Source organism: Grus americana, chromosome 7 (genome assembly GCF_028858705.1).
Source record: "Grus americana isolate bGruAme1 chromosome 7, bGruAme1.mat, whole genome shotgun sequence".
Taxonomy (NCBI): Eukaryota; Metazoa; Chordata; class Aves; order Gruiformes; family Gruidae; genus Grus; species Grus americana.
In genome coordinates, this window is record NC_072858.1 from 28,699,618 (window position 1) to 28,715,790 (window position 16,173).

The 16,173-nt window shown below is 39.4% G+C and overlaps 1 protein-coding gene across 2 annotated transcripts in view; it reads left to right on the forward strand.

Annotated features, from left to right (window-relative positions):
* Positions 1 to 15,852, forward strand: part of CSGALNACT2 (chondroitin sulfate N-acetylgalactosaminyltransferase 2) — a 34,922-nt gene extending 19,070 nt beyond the window's left edge. For both annotated transcript variants that reach the window (XM_054831391.1, XM_054831390.1), the window contains exons 3-8: positions 6,833 to 7,049; positions 7,564 to 7,665; positions 9,336 to 9,514; positions 11,074 to 11,168; positions 12,556 to 12,637; positions 13,800 to 15,852. In XM_054831391.1, coding sequence (XP_054687366.1) covers positions 6,833 to 7,049; positions 7,564 to 7,665; positions 9,336 to 9,514; positions 11,074 to 11,168; positions 12,556 to 12,637; positions 13,800 to 14,092 — 968 coding nt within the window. In that variant the 3' untranslated portion in view covers positions 14,093 to 15,852. The remainder of the gene's footprint in view (positions 1 to 6,832; positions 7,050 to 7,563; positions 7,666 to 9,335; positions 9,515 to 11,073; positions 11,169 to 12,555; positions 12,638 to 13,799) is intronic.
* The last annotated feature ends 321 nt before the right edge of the window (positions 15,853 to 16,173 follow it).

Consider the following 16,173-nt stretch of genomic DNA (forward strand, 5'->3'; position numbering starts at 1 on the left):
TTCAGACTTTTGACTGTCTTAGAGCTGGCATACTTGTATTGGAGGCAGAGCATTGGTAGGCTAACGTGTTCTGGTCGTGTCAGCTGAGGAACTTGGTGTCCTGAATAGACCCTTCATGGTATACTAATTATGAGATCCGCTAAGCTGTCCAACCCTGAACTGTTCTCTTGTTCTCTTTCAGTGTTTTTAAGTTTAATTACAGAACACATATTATTATAAAAGCAAATATAGCTGTTACGCTTTCAATACTTAGTGACACCCTTAAAAGATGCATTAGTGATAATTCCTATTGAAATTGGCTTTCAAGGTACAGTGTGATGCTGATGGAGATAAGTATTATCAGAAACTGCCCTAGGACCTCTTTTTTGTATTTACAGTATTAAAAACAGTTCATGCTGCCATAAAAAACCCCAAAGTTGGACCATGTTATAAGAGCATTACTGTAAAAGGGATTCTGGATCTCAGCAGTACTGATGTCTGCACTATTAAGCAAACATGCTGGAGAAAGGTACTGTTGGCCTTGAAATAATCAGTTCTTTCAGTCTAAGATGATGTAATTGGTCTGTAGCGCAAAAAGTCTCTGCTTTCAACAGCTACTGTGTTTAAAGTTTAATGCAAGTACTCTTCTTCATTCCAGAAGGCAGAGCAGGGTATAGAATCCACTCAACTGTGTCCGTATGACACAGCCAGCGCAGTGTTAGGCTTTTAGTGCCGTTTTCACCTAAAACCATATTATTTTGTCTGAAGGTAGTCATTCTTGCAGTCTTCTAATTCTCTTCTTTGTATATTAAGTGTGCAGCTGCTTTTCTTTTGCTGTTTTAAATACTGCTTATATTCTAGTGATTTTTTTTTTACCGTTGCTGAAATAGCTGTTTATTTTTCTTAGTGTACTGCCTTTAATGACTGCAGAGCTCCAAGAAAGCAAGCAGATTTAGAACCATAGAACTGTATTTTGCACCAGTATATTTATAATTGTTTTTGGAAATCAAACTAATTTCCTTTTGCTGTAAAGGCAGTCCCTTTAAGCACTGGGTTACAGGAAATATAGAAATAGAAAAGTATTTTTATGTGGTAGCTCATATGGGTGTGTTAGTACTAGCCATAGTGATCTGTATTAGTGTCTTTTTTTCAGATGGAAGATGTGGGTTTTGTGGGTATTCTGTGTTTTTGTGCAACTGCTACTGGCTAATTTAGACACTGGGCCAGCAAAAAGGCTACTTCTGAATATTAACACTTTTGTCCCCCTATTGTTTCAAAACGTAGAGGTGAGAAATGGAACCAGCCAGCAGTGGTACCTGCAGGTCCCTCGCCCTGCAGCCCTGGGACTGGGCTCTGGTGTGCTACCTCTGGTGTCTCTGTTTAAAGAAACAGTTTGTTTAAGTCAGCTTGAGTTAAATAGTTTAAATTCTGTATCCTCTTCAATTGCTAAGAGATTATTTTGTAATAAATGATTTAGGACTAAGATTAGAGTTTTATGCAATTTGAAACAGGAGGCTGAGAAACTTGGTGTGTGGATTCCTGTTTTATGGTTCTGGGGCAAGAGAGAAAACATGACACTACATCAGTTAATACATAACCAACATATTTTATGCTTAATGTATATAAACTGATTTTACTTTTGTTCTGACTTGCAGGATTTTTTTCTCAAAACTAATGCATATTTATCTACAAAAACTTACCCACAAAACTGTGCCACAATTACAAGCTAAACTAGAAACAGGCATTTTTATTCTAGAAGTGTTCTGGCTTCCTACCTCAACAGGCTAAATTTTCATGTAGGTAAATGTTTGGTTCTGGGAATTATTTCAGCGTTTTTCCTGGACTTGCGAAATACTAGACTAAACCTTCAGCTATGTAATCTTTTGTGGTATGTACTTTCAGGTGTATTAGTAAATCCTTGGAGAATTTGGTGGCTGTTTAGATAAGTTTAGAATATTTTTTCTTATAGACAATTTTACCTAATGGCATCTCTTCATCCTCACTAAATATGTCGGAAGTTCTTCCCTGCATTTACATTGCCTCTGACGCCCAGTCAGTGAAATATCAGTGTCTTGATTCGTAAAAGCATCAAGAATTTTTTTCTTATTGTATTTTAGGATTTACCTATATTGGAGTCACTTGTGACAACAAAGACTAACGACATGAATTTAAAATTAATCTTCCTTCTGCCTATTTTAATTGGTATATTTTATAAATAGACATTTCCTAAGTAAACTTTTCTGAAAAAGTACACTTTACTCAATAGTACGTGGTTGTCTGAATCTACTGATTTTTATTACTCCAGCACTGCATAGGCCAAAAAAATTCAAAGTACATGCTGAGGGATGCTAACTTTCTTGTCACGGCTCTGGGTTTTTTTTTTGCTCTGTGCCCTAAATTTAACTGTTCCTGCAGCTCCTTTGCTGCACGCTCAGCCTCTGTGGTCTCTGCATGAAGTAGTAGTACCAGTGATGCAAGGAAGCTGTAGCCACGATAGGGAGCAACCTGTTCAAGTATTATCCAAAATAATGTTGGGTTTTTTTTAGTGTTGCGAGACAAAGTAATGATCAAAATCTGTTTTGGAGTTGCGATTAGGCAGAGCTGCCACAGCCACATCATGGCTTCGAACAATAACACGAAGTAACAAAAAGATTGGCAAGTATGCATTGCAACTACAAAGATACTTTCTGAAAGCTCCAAATTTATTTTTCACAAGGCTCAATTGGCTTGCTCTGCAGATGAAGAGAAAACCAGCAAGTTTCTGAGCTCTGTAGGGCTGTTTGCTGCATCGTTACCTTTTCTACTTTGCTGCAACCCAGAATGAAACTTCCAGAATTCTAATATTAACAGAACAAAAATCTGACCTTAAAACAAGTCTTGTTCTGCAGTTGCTGTTTGAGAAATGCTTTGAAGGTTTTTTTCTTAATATTTTCCTTAGATCTAAGCGTATGAAGAAACAGGAGCACGCTAATCCCCTTGGATGAAGAGTATCCCTAGAGAGGACAAAAGTTGCAATATTACATATTTTCACAAATGAAGAGGTCTAGGACTACAAACGATGAACATAATTGCTGAGATGGGCATTCTAAGATAGTCCTGGATAAAAATAGATTTCTTTGAGATCAGTGTTTGATAATACTAAGAAACAGAGGATAAGTAAGATGGGAAAAGCATAATAGTATTACCTCTGTCCCCTTTCTTCAGAAGCCTGTGACATTAAGTCTTGAATAGTGATGCAGAACTCATTGAGGAGCCTTCATGGACATCTGTACTTTGCTATCAGTAAACCATACTTTACTATCAGTAACCGATTTATTTGGGTTACATTTATCAGTGTAATGGGTTTATTTTATCAAGAGTATAAAAGCTCTTCCATTGGATAGACATTTAAAATTAACCTTTGGAAAACAGAAGCATGGGCATATTTTCAGAAGTTAATTATCAATTAGCTGATCTTTAATAAATGTTGTCTACCAGAATTCTAGTTGTGCTGTGTGGGTCCATTTCTTCCTTCTGTGTTTCCAGTTGGAACTGGGCAAAGGCCAGAAACTATCTGTAGGTCTGATTCTCAAGGGAAGACTCCCCACCCATCCTTGGCATGTAAAAATTGTTTATCCCAATGCTGCAAGCTCAAAGTCAAAACTCTTCCAGAGTCCTTGCCATCCATAGAACAGTGTGGACTGTTTTTCATGCAAACACCCCTTTAGTATGTCCTGCATAGTACCAGAAACTGGCCAGTGTCCTGGGAACTTCAATGGAGAATTTTAATACACCAAAAAAAAAAAAAGGACATAAGTCTTAAATTCCATAGACCAAACACTTTCTTGGTAGTTGTAAAGCAAATAATAGTATTCATGGCAATAGAACAACAGCTTTTTGGCTTTGATAGTAATTGATCCCCAATATTCCTACATTTAATTTGTGTGGTGAGAAACAGAACTTCTGCCAAGGGAGTAAAGCTTCATGGACCAGGAATAACAGCTGTTAAATTATTTCTGCTGCTTTTTTCCTCTTTGCTTATAGAGCTCTATTTTGGGTGGCAGCCAGTGTATGTTAGTTGGAAGGTGAGATTACAGTTTTTATTACATGAGTCAGTCCCAAATGTTAAAAACCTGAATACACGAAGTAGTAAAACAGATGTGGGTTATTTTCTGGCTGTTCTCAACTCTGGCTTCTGTGTATAGAAGCTTTAATCCCATAGAAGTATTCAAATTAGTAGATTACCTATGGAGGTTAGCTCACAGCAAGAATAACTCAAGGAACACGTACTTACTATTTGAAAGAAGTGTGGTGCTGCTAGGTTGTTCACATTCAAAAGGCTGGAATCTTATGTTCCAGCAATTGGATGTTGGCAAGGCACTACTCAAATTCAGGCTTGCATATTAAGGTCTTTATGAAGTTACAGGAGCGGTCTTTTTGAAGTTACTTTAATCTAGAATTTTTTATTCTGTACTACAGCCTTCTGTTGCAGACTGACATCTAAGCTCATCCTTTGATTAAAGATAAGCTATTGGCAACTGTGACATGCTTTTTAAAAACTTCACTCATGGTAAATGGTGTTTTCATCTGTAAACAGGTATTGGATACTAGAGAAAGGAATGTAATATACAATACTGAATGTTAATTTATGCAGGAGTACCGGTACAAAGTATTTGCTGCATATTGCGTGAGAGCACGGTATGCAAACACTGTGGCGCACCAGCTGCTCCCACAACCAGGAAGCTGTGGTGAAGCTACAGCACTGGACTGCGCAGCACAAAGGGCTGGAGTAGAAAACAACTGAGAGGGATTGAAGATCTTTTTTCTGCTTCAAACAGTCGATGTTGTGGACTTTCATTGTTTGACTGAAACACACCCTTTTCAGTACTTGTAATTAATACTAATTTGAAACTGTCATGCTTTTCCCCAGCATTAAAATGTAGTGCATGTTTTATGCAGCTCTGTGTTCACAAAGGAATAAAAGTGGATTTCTGTCTCTTAAAGGAGTGCATTGCAAAACCTTGCTCAAAGGGTGAAAAGCATTTAAGCTGAAAGGTGAGATTCAGTTACCGTTAGCTAACAGTGTGATGGCACCAGCTTGTTCTGCTACACTGTGTGTCCCACAGACCCAAGGTAGTGGTCATCCCTGTTTGCTGTCAGGTCTGGCAGTGCACGTGCTTGCCCGCAAGAAAGAGCTGGATATTGGAGGGGAATAGGGAGCCTGCTGCAAAAGAGAGGCTGTTGGGCAGATACAGGATGGGGCAGAGGGAGGGGACATCAGTGAAGGAAACTGGATTTGGGTTGGGGAGGGAGGTGGAGGGGAGGACCAGGGAAGGAGTTAGGTAGCTTTAGGGAAAGGACTCTGTAAAGGGAGCCTGGGTATAGAGGAAAGAAGTTGGAGCAAAGTGGTGTACACACTTGTAAGCTGTAAGATTGCTTCTTTCTGGTTCCTGAGGTAGACAAACAGCACCAAGCTGTTCTTTGAGGGTTGTTCCCTTCACATACCTTGAGCCTTCACGATTTCCATTGCAAAAAAGACAATAACAAAAAGGACAGTACCAATACTAAGCCCAAGATAGCCCTCTGTCACCAGAACAGTTCATCTATCTCAATCCCTGCCGCTTTCTTTCTGGGCGGGAGGCTAGGAGAGGATTTCAGAAGCAGGGCTACAGTAACTGCTCCAGAGGCTGGCTTGCAGGAGAAGAGGCCGTCCGAGTGAAGGGAAGTACACTGGTGGGGTGGTGTAAAGGCAGGTGTGTTCATCTTGCTTTGGGCTATGCAGCTGTTCATAACTTTCTCAATGGTCTGTGTGGCCAGCTCAACTGACTGGTGTTTGGTTTATAGTGTAGCTTATGTTTCTTCACTATAATACACCTTTTCCTTGTGGGGGAGAGAGGAGAGCTGAGATGGGATGAACATAAGGCAGTTCTGTTGGAGAATTGGCCCATACCCTTGGGTTAGTATAGATATGGAACTGGCAACACAAGAGCTCAGTTCAGTCAAAGCCACAGATAAGTCTTTTCCTTTGTGGTGTAAAATCAGAGAGGCTGTTGACTTGACTTGCTTCCTTGATGGTCCTTAAATGAACTGAATGGTCATTTGTTCTGAACCGGGTAGGTTTCCCTACCCGTTGGGAGTAAAATGTTTCTAAATAGGTAATCCTGTTTATAGAGAACTGGTATTGTTTTCTCAGTGTTACAGCGATGTAGAAAACTTGTGCTTACGTCCTTTGCAGACCATAGCTATAGTAAAACACCACTAGCCTTATTTATGGGATAGAAAGCAGTGTAGCTAGTGCTCAGCAATGAAAACAGTTTATCAGCATTCCAGCGTTTATCACATGGATTTCTTTTTTTTTTTTTTTCCCAGATATCACATTTCAGGTTTTACAGGCTTTGTCAAGTGAGTTATGTCATTTGTTCTGCCCACAGCTTGTGTTGTGTTGATCGGCCAGATGATCTCAGCTTTTACTGTGGACTAGCTCAGGGCAAGATCCTTACTGAAGGTTTTAAGAACAGGCAATATTAGATTTCAGCCATAGTGAATAGTTGAATTCCCTTTTTGTTTGGAAGACCCAACTCTAATTCCACCTAAGAAGTTGATGTAGGACCGTAAAACCTATCTAAGAAGCAGGGGGAAGCTGGAGTTTGTTTGAGATTTGTTTTTCAGATCTGGTCTAAGAGGGTAGGAGGGTGATTTTGATTGGTGGTGGTGGTTTGTGGGGTTTTGTGTTTGTTCCTAGGAAAAACCCAGAAGCTTTCCCCCCACAGTTTTATTTTTCACGTCTTCATAGTTCTCAGGAAAAACAGTGTTTCTGAAATAGAATTGCTGGGATCTTTGACTTTACAAATTACTTGTGTGACTTATTCTTCAGGTTACTATCGTACAGAAAGAGATAAAGGGACACAGTATGAGCTGTTTTATAAGAAGATGGATGGCATGGAATACAGGCATGTCACCTTGTTCCGACCTTTTGGACCCCTCATGAAAGTGAAGAGTGAAACGGTCGATATTTCTAGATCAATCATTAACATTATTGTCCCTCTTGCTGGAAGAACTGAGGCATTTGCACAATTTATGCAAAACTTTAGGTAGGTGCATGAGATTATATAGTGAGCTATATTGCTGATTTTCAGTATCTTGTTTCCTTTTTGAAATGAATTTCTGTTCTGGTGGATTTGCAACAGAAATAATGATTCCAACCTTGTGTGCAACTGCCTTGAGATGTTTGTAACTGAACCTACTGTATCGAGAAAATGTTCCTTCTAAAAGGATTTAAGAGATTCTCAAACTGCACAAAAACCCTTTAGACAGAATGCCAGGGCTGCTGTGAACCTGGACACATAATTTCTATATTTACATTAGCTTTTGAGCTCCTGTTTATAAAATAAGGTCCTGGAATGAAACACACACATTGGAACCTTCTGATTCGAATGGGAAAGAAGAGGGGCAAACCTTTTTTCTTTATGTGCTTTAGAAGCTAGTTGAAGTCTGACCAGAATACTTAGATCTGCTAATACTTTTAAATGCCATAGCCCTTAAGTACCTGAAGTTTCTTTTGTGTTGCAAGTAATTATTAATATCAGCTTATCTTTGCACTTATAGGGATGTGTGTATTCATCAGGATAAGCGTGTTCACCTCACGGTGGTGTATTTTGGACAAGATGGGCTATCAGAAGTAAAAAGCATCCTAGAATCTGTAGCTAGGTAAGTATGTTGATCCAGTGCTAGTCAATACAAACGTATTGGCTGGTATTTAAAATGGTTTTTAAAAAGAATGAAATAAGAAACAGAATAATTTTGTAGTCCATTACAGGTTGATAGGAGAAGTAAGCTTTATTTACAGTACACTATTTTTTGGTTAGCATTTTACAGCAAGTTGCAACGGTCTCCTGAAGAGTGCTAAAAACCCAGTTATAGGCCAGAAAAGACTAACAGCGGTGGCTTGGAGGTTTCTATCTGACAGTCCAGACAAACAACAACAGGGATGAGTTTTGCAGTGAATATTCAGTCATGCTAACAGATCGATCAGAATTAAAGTTCTTTGGAACTGGGATGTACGTTTCGATAGTTCTTTCACTGGATAATCAATTTTATTTAACAATAAGGAACAGAAGCATAGTCCAAGTAGGCTGGTGGGCTGCTGAGTCTGCGAAGTTAAGCTTTGCTCTCTATCCTCTAGGTACTAGGTAATTGGGCCCATATTTACCCTCTGCTGTAAAACAACTTTAAACACTTAGAGTAGTATGGATGTAAAAGTCCCAAATGTTGCTTTTTTTTTTTTCCCCTCCAGAAGGATGGGACAGGCAATGGCATCTATAAGCATGTAGCTAAGGGGCATCTTCTCTGCCTTCAGCTCTTGTGCTTGTCCCTGAGCAGGGAGCCTGTTACTCTCGTTAGCCAAGAGCTTGGCTCCCGAGTCTCCCCATCGCACAACACAGGCCAAGGCTCTGCTCGATGCAATGTATTAAGCACAGGTTATTGTGTTGCTGGCTTGAAATGTGATGGTGAGTTGGCCTGGCATGTGCAGACATCTTCTAGGAAGGGAGGAGTGCTTCTGCCTCCTTCCTGCAGAGCCTCCCTGGCACTGAGCTCGGTGAGCGCTGGCCGCCTCTGCCGTGCTCCCTATGAGAGGTCCTCCTCCTTTCACAGCATAGAGTCAGAGTCAGTGCTGCGAACTCACTGGGCATTTATCTGGTTTATTATCTTCTTAGTGGTGCTCCTGTTGAGTATCTTCACTCTGTTCTCTGCAAGCATTGCTCTCTGAAGTCTCCCCGAAGTAGACACTTAACTTTGCTTGAAGATATTCCCCAGGTGTATTTCCAGTCTCCCTTTGCTGCTCCTTCCTTCTCCTGCGATGAGTGCAGGCACGTCTGCTACTGGTGTGAAGTAACGAGGAGAAGCAAACTGACTGGGTTATGGTGGCATCACCAGGTAGATGGGTTTTTGCCTCATGAGTTTGGTGGTGCCAGGACTCTGGCTTTCCGTTTGCCCTCCTCTCTGCCGTAGTGAAGACAGAGATATTGCTCTGTTAGTCAGGACTTCTTACTTTGTGGGGACAAATTTCAGATGGCATTGTAATTTCAGAGAATGCTTTAATTCATGTCAGTTGCCAAAAGGCCTTTTTAATCTGTCTCATTAAATGCAAAGTGAAGTTATGGACTGTAATACAGAGGTCCATCTTTTTACAGTGTCTAAACTCTGATGCTTAAAATAGTCAGCTAAATGGAACAGTTTTTTTTTTTATCCTGATGATATAACTGTTTTTTAAAAAATTTCTGGAATGAAATTACTGTAAAATGCTGAAAAAGTATAAATGGTCACTTCCGCCCCCCACTCCCTAATTTATTCTGGGTTTGGCTCTGTTTTTCTTGTAGAGAAACTAACTTCCACAATTACACACTCGTCTCTCTGAATGAGGAATTTAACCGAGGCCGGGGACTTGACATGGGTGCCAGAGCCTGGGAAAAGGGCGAGGTCCTGATGTTCTTCTGTGATGTCGATGTTTATTTCACAGCCGAGTTCCTCAACAGTTGTCGCTTAAACGCTGAGCCTGGTATGTTTCTTTACAGTTGCTCTAACAAGAGTCTGGTCATCTTGCTTGGCTTCAACTGACCTGTGCTGAGCATATAGAAAACGACCTTAAATGGTGGGGCTTACTCAATACCATGCACCTAGGAAAATGAAAAATACTCTGTGCACAAAAGACAATAGTATTTAGCATGAGAAATAACTTTTTCTTTAGCATAGCTTGTTTTAAGAACACATTGTCTTTTTTGTACAATAAGTACCACTTTCACATTTTCTTAAGATTTGGCTGTCTAAAAGAAAGCTGGACAGTTTAATTGCTTTAACAATTAGACTGCATCTAAATTTGTATAACAAAATGCAGTGATAGAAGATTATTTTTGTTACACTGAAATCTCTAACAAGTGTGGCTAACGTCTTCTCACACTTGTATGTATCACATATAATGGTTTGCAGTAGAGCTCCACAATGTGCTCCTTACAGAGACTGAGCTGCTGTTCCACACTTAGATCCCAAGCTCTCAAATTTTCTGACCATTTTTCTCAAGTTTGTATGAAGCTTGCTTGTTTTAACAGCTTCTGCCAAGAGGGATAAAGCTTTCTTGAGTTAACAAACGTGCTAGTTCAGACCTTCTCCTGTCAAACATTTGTTTGGGTTCTTTTTTTAATGCTTACTCTTATTCCACATTTGTTGCAGCCAGAAACTATTTTCTCCAAATGTCAATTTGGAATGAATGGATACTTTTTCTTCACATAATAAACGGGCAAGAAAATCTGCTATAAGCCTGATATTTGGATTCTATTTCTTGTTTTTTCTTTCATTTCTGTCTCTGCACTTCATGAAATGAGTTGTACAAATAATTGGAAAAACTTTGGAGTGGAGTGTCTTGTGAGTTTTCACAAAGAAGGGAGTTTGAGAAACTGCTTGACAATTCATACTGACAGTTTGTCACCTTTGCTTCAAGCGAGCTCTGAGAATGCTTCTCACACGTTCAGAGTTCATCCCAAAATCAGGGTACTGAGTATTCTTGTGGGCTGTTGTCAATACTGTTGCAGCACTGGCAATGCAAGAGATCCTTGGAAAAACGTTTATCTGCCTTCTGTAATAGGCAATAGAACTGGTGTCACAGCATAATTGGGATGCTCGTGATGCTTAATGCCCTTGCAGGGCATCCTGGATGTACACGCTTTTAAATGCTTGTGAGAAGAGGCAAGCTCATAAAACTCAAGCTATGCAAGGTGTTACTTAGACTTGGTTATTTTTTTAGCTTTACTGTATACCATTATTGCAGGGATTTTTCACTGTCATCTAATGTGATATTGTGATATATATACATATAAAATATTATAAGTATGTATAACTATATATAAATTTATATCTATAGAGTGTATATAAATGCATTTTTTAATTTTTTTAGATTAGAAGTTATGGGCTCCTTAAATGGAAATCCTAGCAGTTAGCCCTTAGATTTATTTGTTTTGACTAGATGGCTAAACCTAGTATTTTACATAAAGAGAATATTTATAGTTTCCTCTTGCCTTCAGATATTATGCCCACAGGGAGTAACAATTACCTTTTGACTTCCAGGGAAAAAGGTTTTTTATCCTGTGGTATTCAGCCTTTATAATCCTGCTATTGTCTATGCCAACCAAGATATACCACCCCCTGTGGAGCAACAATTGGTAAGCGGTGTGATTTATTCTGGCTAGAATTAGTTGTGCTTTGTATTAAAACAAAATTAAGTGTAACTTAATAGTCTGTTTGGGATATCTTACGACCTTTGGCAGTGCGTATCTAAACACTTTATTATGGGCAAATCACTTGGAAGAAAAGCTTATCAAACAGTACAAAACTCATTCTTAGATAAACTTGGAGTTCTACCTAGATTTAAAAAAAAAAAAAAAGAAAAAGGGAAAAAGTGCTATTAATCAAATGAAGTTGGTAGTTCTGATCTGTTGCTTAATTCTGGCTTGGAAAGCCAGTGTAGGCTTCCCTCAGTATTGACTGTCTTTGCTAACTGCCACATGGTAGTTGCAGGAAGTGTGCTGTGTAACTCGAGGTGGGCTAAGACGCTCAGTCACTTGCTTTTCTTCATGCCGTGGACAGCTGTACTCTGTGCAGGTTGTTTCTTTACCTTTGCCATCCAACATCTGCCGGAACCATTGGCTGTTACACTGCTAATTTCATCTTGCTTTTGGAATGAGAAACACTGCTTCTAGAGAAGCTTGTAGTCAAAATAATAAACCGATAAACCCTGCAAACATTCAAGAGAATAGGTTTAGGGATAATTTGGGCTCAGCAGAAAGAAGGAAGTACTGTATTTCTGGGTCTTTGTTGCCTAAAGATGGAATGGCCACAGTCAATGTCCTGACTCTCTTTCAAGAGACTTTATAAATGAAATTGGGTTTTGCAGCTGAGACTTTTGAGGTAGACAGGTTTGGAGGAGAGAAAGGATGGAGCAACGTAGCCTTACTAAAAAGAAAAAAAACCCCACCATAATAACCCTCACCCCCTACGTTGTTTGCAAGGATCTTACTGAAAGCAGGAGGGAAGCTTTTGCATATGGCCTCAGGTAGTCACAGCTGAGAGGGGAGTGAGCTCCTGCCTGACAGCTCTGCTGTTTACTTTTTTGAATCCAACACCTTTATGGTTGCTGACTTCAATCACAAAACTTATTTTTCTTGTCTCTCAGAACAGGAAGAGACAAATACGGCCTTAGAAACGGGGTAGGAATTGGAGTATTGGCAACAGATGATTTGGCAATAGACTACCAAACATTTACTGCTTGGTCTGAGCAGATATATAGAAAATAGAGGTGGTGTGGCAGAAAGGTAAATGTGGAAACTGCAATGAGAGTAAGTATTTGGAATCAGATGGCACAGGGTGAAGTGAATAGCAGGTAATTAGGAAGCCCACATCTGTGCATGACACAGAAATACTAAAAGTGTTATATGCCGTATCCTGCACTGAGCAGATGATCGGAAGAGTTTAGCTTTGTACAAAACCAAGTGTGATGTACCTCCTTTGATGTATTTTGCATTTCAAAATGATATTGTTTTAAAATTGCAGGTACACAAGAAGGATTCTGGTTTCTGGAGGGATTTTGGCTTTGGGATGACTTGTCAATACCGGACAGACTTTCTGACTGTTGGTAAGATTAAACTGTAAAAAAAAATATTTTCTGTGTTTAAAAATTGTTTCTCTATTCTTATCTAAGGACAGGAAAGTAATATTTTTTTTATTTTTTATTTTCCCAAGCCCAGCAGTCAGACTTGCCTGACAAGTTTGACCAATGAGATAAACTAGTGTTTCTAGATTTTGATGTCCCATCTGATGAGTGTTTGTTAACAGTTGCAATATATTTTAGTAACAACATTTCACTGTAGAACTTCTAAAAAATCTTGTACTTTGTGACTGTCTGAAACAAATTAATCAAGTTTAAGAAACACACCCCTCAAGTAAACCACCAATGTAGACAAGCATTCAAATTCTTTCTTTTGAATAACCTTGAGTAGTTGAATGTAGTCGTTCAAGGCTTTAGAAATACGCTTTGGCACCCCCGTGTGGCATGCTGTTAAAAACTGAGAACAGCTTGGTGTGCTTAAATTTGGAAGACCATCTTGAAGATAGTCTGCCAGAAGGTGCAATTGTGCAGCCTGACATGCCATATAATGGCCTGAATGCAGGCTGATTTCTATTAGCAGTCATATTGCTGTGTGTATGGTATATGCTAAATGAAGACTTCGTAATTCTAGAGTTTTGAAATTGTGTGTGAGTCTGGGCCAATGGTCACTGTGGTCCTGGAAAGGCAAGAGAACTTAAAATGGCGGAACAGGTTCCTTTTCTGAATCCAGCTTTGTGAGTTGTGACCTATGGAGTTACTGCTGGCATTTTTAGAGAGGGCTTTTCATATGGTGCATGACTGCTTCATTTTCCAGCTGCTAAAATCCATTATGATTGCTAAAAATAACCCAAAAGCATAGCCATTTAGGTTTGCCTACAGTTTTCTGCAGCTGTCACATGGGATGTCATGCATAATGTGATTTGGAAACGCTATTCTGCAAGACTTTCTGAAGTCAACAGTGCATGATCTGTGTCCTCGGCAGTTTCCACTGCAAAGGACGTGGTAGGCTTGAAGATCCTGTCCCTCAATTTGGCATGCTTTGGCATGGAGAAGTTAAAGTTAATTGCTCCAGAATTTCTGGTATGTTGTACCGGATTTGGTGATAGTTACACAAGGAGTGTTGCTCTTTTTGCCTTACATCTAGCCTGTGCGCCAAAATAACATTTTATGATTTTATTATTTTTTATAGGGGGTTTTGACTTGGAAGTGAAAGGCTGGGGCGGTGAGGATGTTCACCTTTACAGAAAGTACTTGCACGGTGACCTTATTGTGATCAGGACACCGGTCCCTGGTCTCTTTCACCTCTGGCACGAGAAACATTGCGCAGACGAACTCACTCCAGAGCAGTATCGCATGTGTATCCAGTCCAAAGCCATGAATGAGGCCTCTCACTCGCACCTTGGGATGCTGGTCTTCAGGGAGGAGATCGAGACTCACCTCCGTAAGCAGGCTTACAGGACTAACAGCGAAGCAGTGGGTTAAATGTCACCCCCGTGACATTTGATGACTTCAAATTCACAATGAACCAGCATCATTTTACAGCCTTAATTCAGCTTAAAAATGCAGTGCCTCTCTTTTTCAGTGAAGAAGAGTTTAGGGGGTTTTTGGTTCTTGTATTTGTTTTCTGAGTAATTCTTTGACTGATATGCTATTATCTACATATCTTGCAAGATCAAGCACCTCAAATAAATTGGAAAGCATATGTAGTTCAAGGAAAGCGTCTTCGGTATCAATTGGAAAAATCAGTGGAATGTACAACTCAACCCTTTTCCATGTGGTACATTTAAATTCTTATATTTGCATTATTTAAAGAATTAAATTAAATAATCTTTTGTGTTGTCGTATTTTCAGTCTGTATGGCTCACTGCACTGTGACTTTAGAAGGATACTATACTTACAGTCCATTGTAGAAACAAGAGAAAGGTGTGAAAAAGAATCTCGCTGAGAAAGGCAGATGGGGCGTGCTGACTGGTATGCCAACTGTTCAGGTTGCTGATTTCACAGCCAGGGCTTGGTGCCGCATTTGCCGTATTAACAGACATTCACATGGCTGAATGTAGAATAATTCATGTGAAGGGGGGGGGAGTGAATGAAGATCTTCTGAAGTGGAATTTTAGAGCATATAATGTAATTTCACACTGCAAAAGAGACACCACCTTCTTATCTCCATTCTGGATCAGACAAGTTGGGAACGTTCCAGTTGGGCATTTCTGGGTCTGGTCTTTTCTCACAGTAGACGCCACATCACGGAATCCCTTCTATGAACTGAGCTGTGCTCTTAAACTTGTTTGTTTAAAGATTTTTGGCCCCACTCCTTATTCAAAGGCCCTGTCTGTACATCTCATCCTTTGAGTTGAGGAACCATCTTTTCATTCCCATATAAATTTATTAGAGGCCCATTTGCTATTATGCCAATATTGTCCTTTTGCTTTCTTTTTCTGGCATTTTCCTGACATTTTTCAGAAGGCAGTCATATACTCTTAGCTGTTTCAGTGACAAAAAACCAAGTGCTATTACAGTCATTCTTCATACAATGCTCTCCATTCCACTGATTATCCCAGTAGTCTTATTCTTCACTTTTTCAGTTTGAGGGGGTTTTAGGGTGGTTGGTGGGTTGTTTTTTTTTTTCCTCTGGGTTTTTTTGTTTTGTTTTTTTTGGGAGGGTTGGTTTTTTGGGGTGGGTTTTGGTTTTTTTTGAGCATGCATAAGCAGAATTATGCTGTGGTCTCCTTAGTGCCTTGTACAATGGCACTATTACTTCGCTACTTCCCTTTTGGATATTTTGGGATGCATAAACAGTTTAAATGCAGCTAGGTCATTTTTCTCCATGTTGTCTTATATGCTACCATATGGCATGCCTCATTTTTAATACATTTGTTTATAGAATGAATGCTGAGAATGCTAATTCAGTGGTTAAACCATTTGCATGGTCTTCACTGAATTTAGAAATCAGTTGAAAACCCTTCTCAAATCAGGTAATTAAGATCTGTTTATGAATTCAGTTTGCTTCAAGAATTCTGAAGGCAACTAAAGATTTAAATGGTTGATTTCTGAATAGCAGATATGCTGTGCAAATAGTTCTGGGCACTGATCCTTTTTATATGTACATAAAATTTGCCTTTATGTAACTTATTGTGGAGAACAGTGTACTGTATTGTACTTAGAGTGAAGAGAATGCATTGCGAGACTTCTTGCAATTTATATTCTCAATATAATAAATGGAATTTCTGCATTTTTGGAAACTGTTTTAAGCTGTTTCTTTGAAATAAGTTTACAATGATATTTTACAAGGCAGATGACACTCTGGATGCAAGTAATAGTATTTGCAGCGAGTTCAGCCAGCTCATTTTTGCATCTCAAGTGAATATCTACCCTGACCAGGTACGAAAGTGCAGAGTTAATTCCCCAGACAACTTAAACTTACACCTGATCTTATTTTACTTTAAGATGTCTTGGTGGTTCCTAACAAAAATGATAAGGTACCAGTGAGAAAAAGATTAAATACATAGGCGTGATGATTTGGGGTAAAGCTCTAAGTGGGACCTTCTCCTGAGACTCCAGCC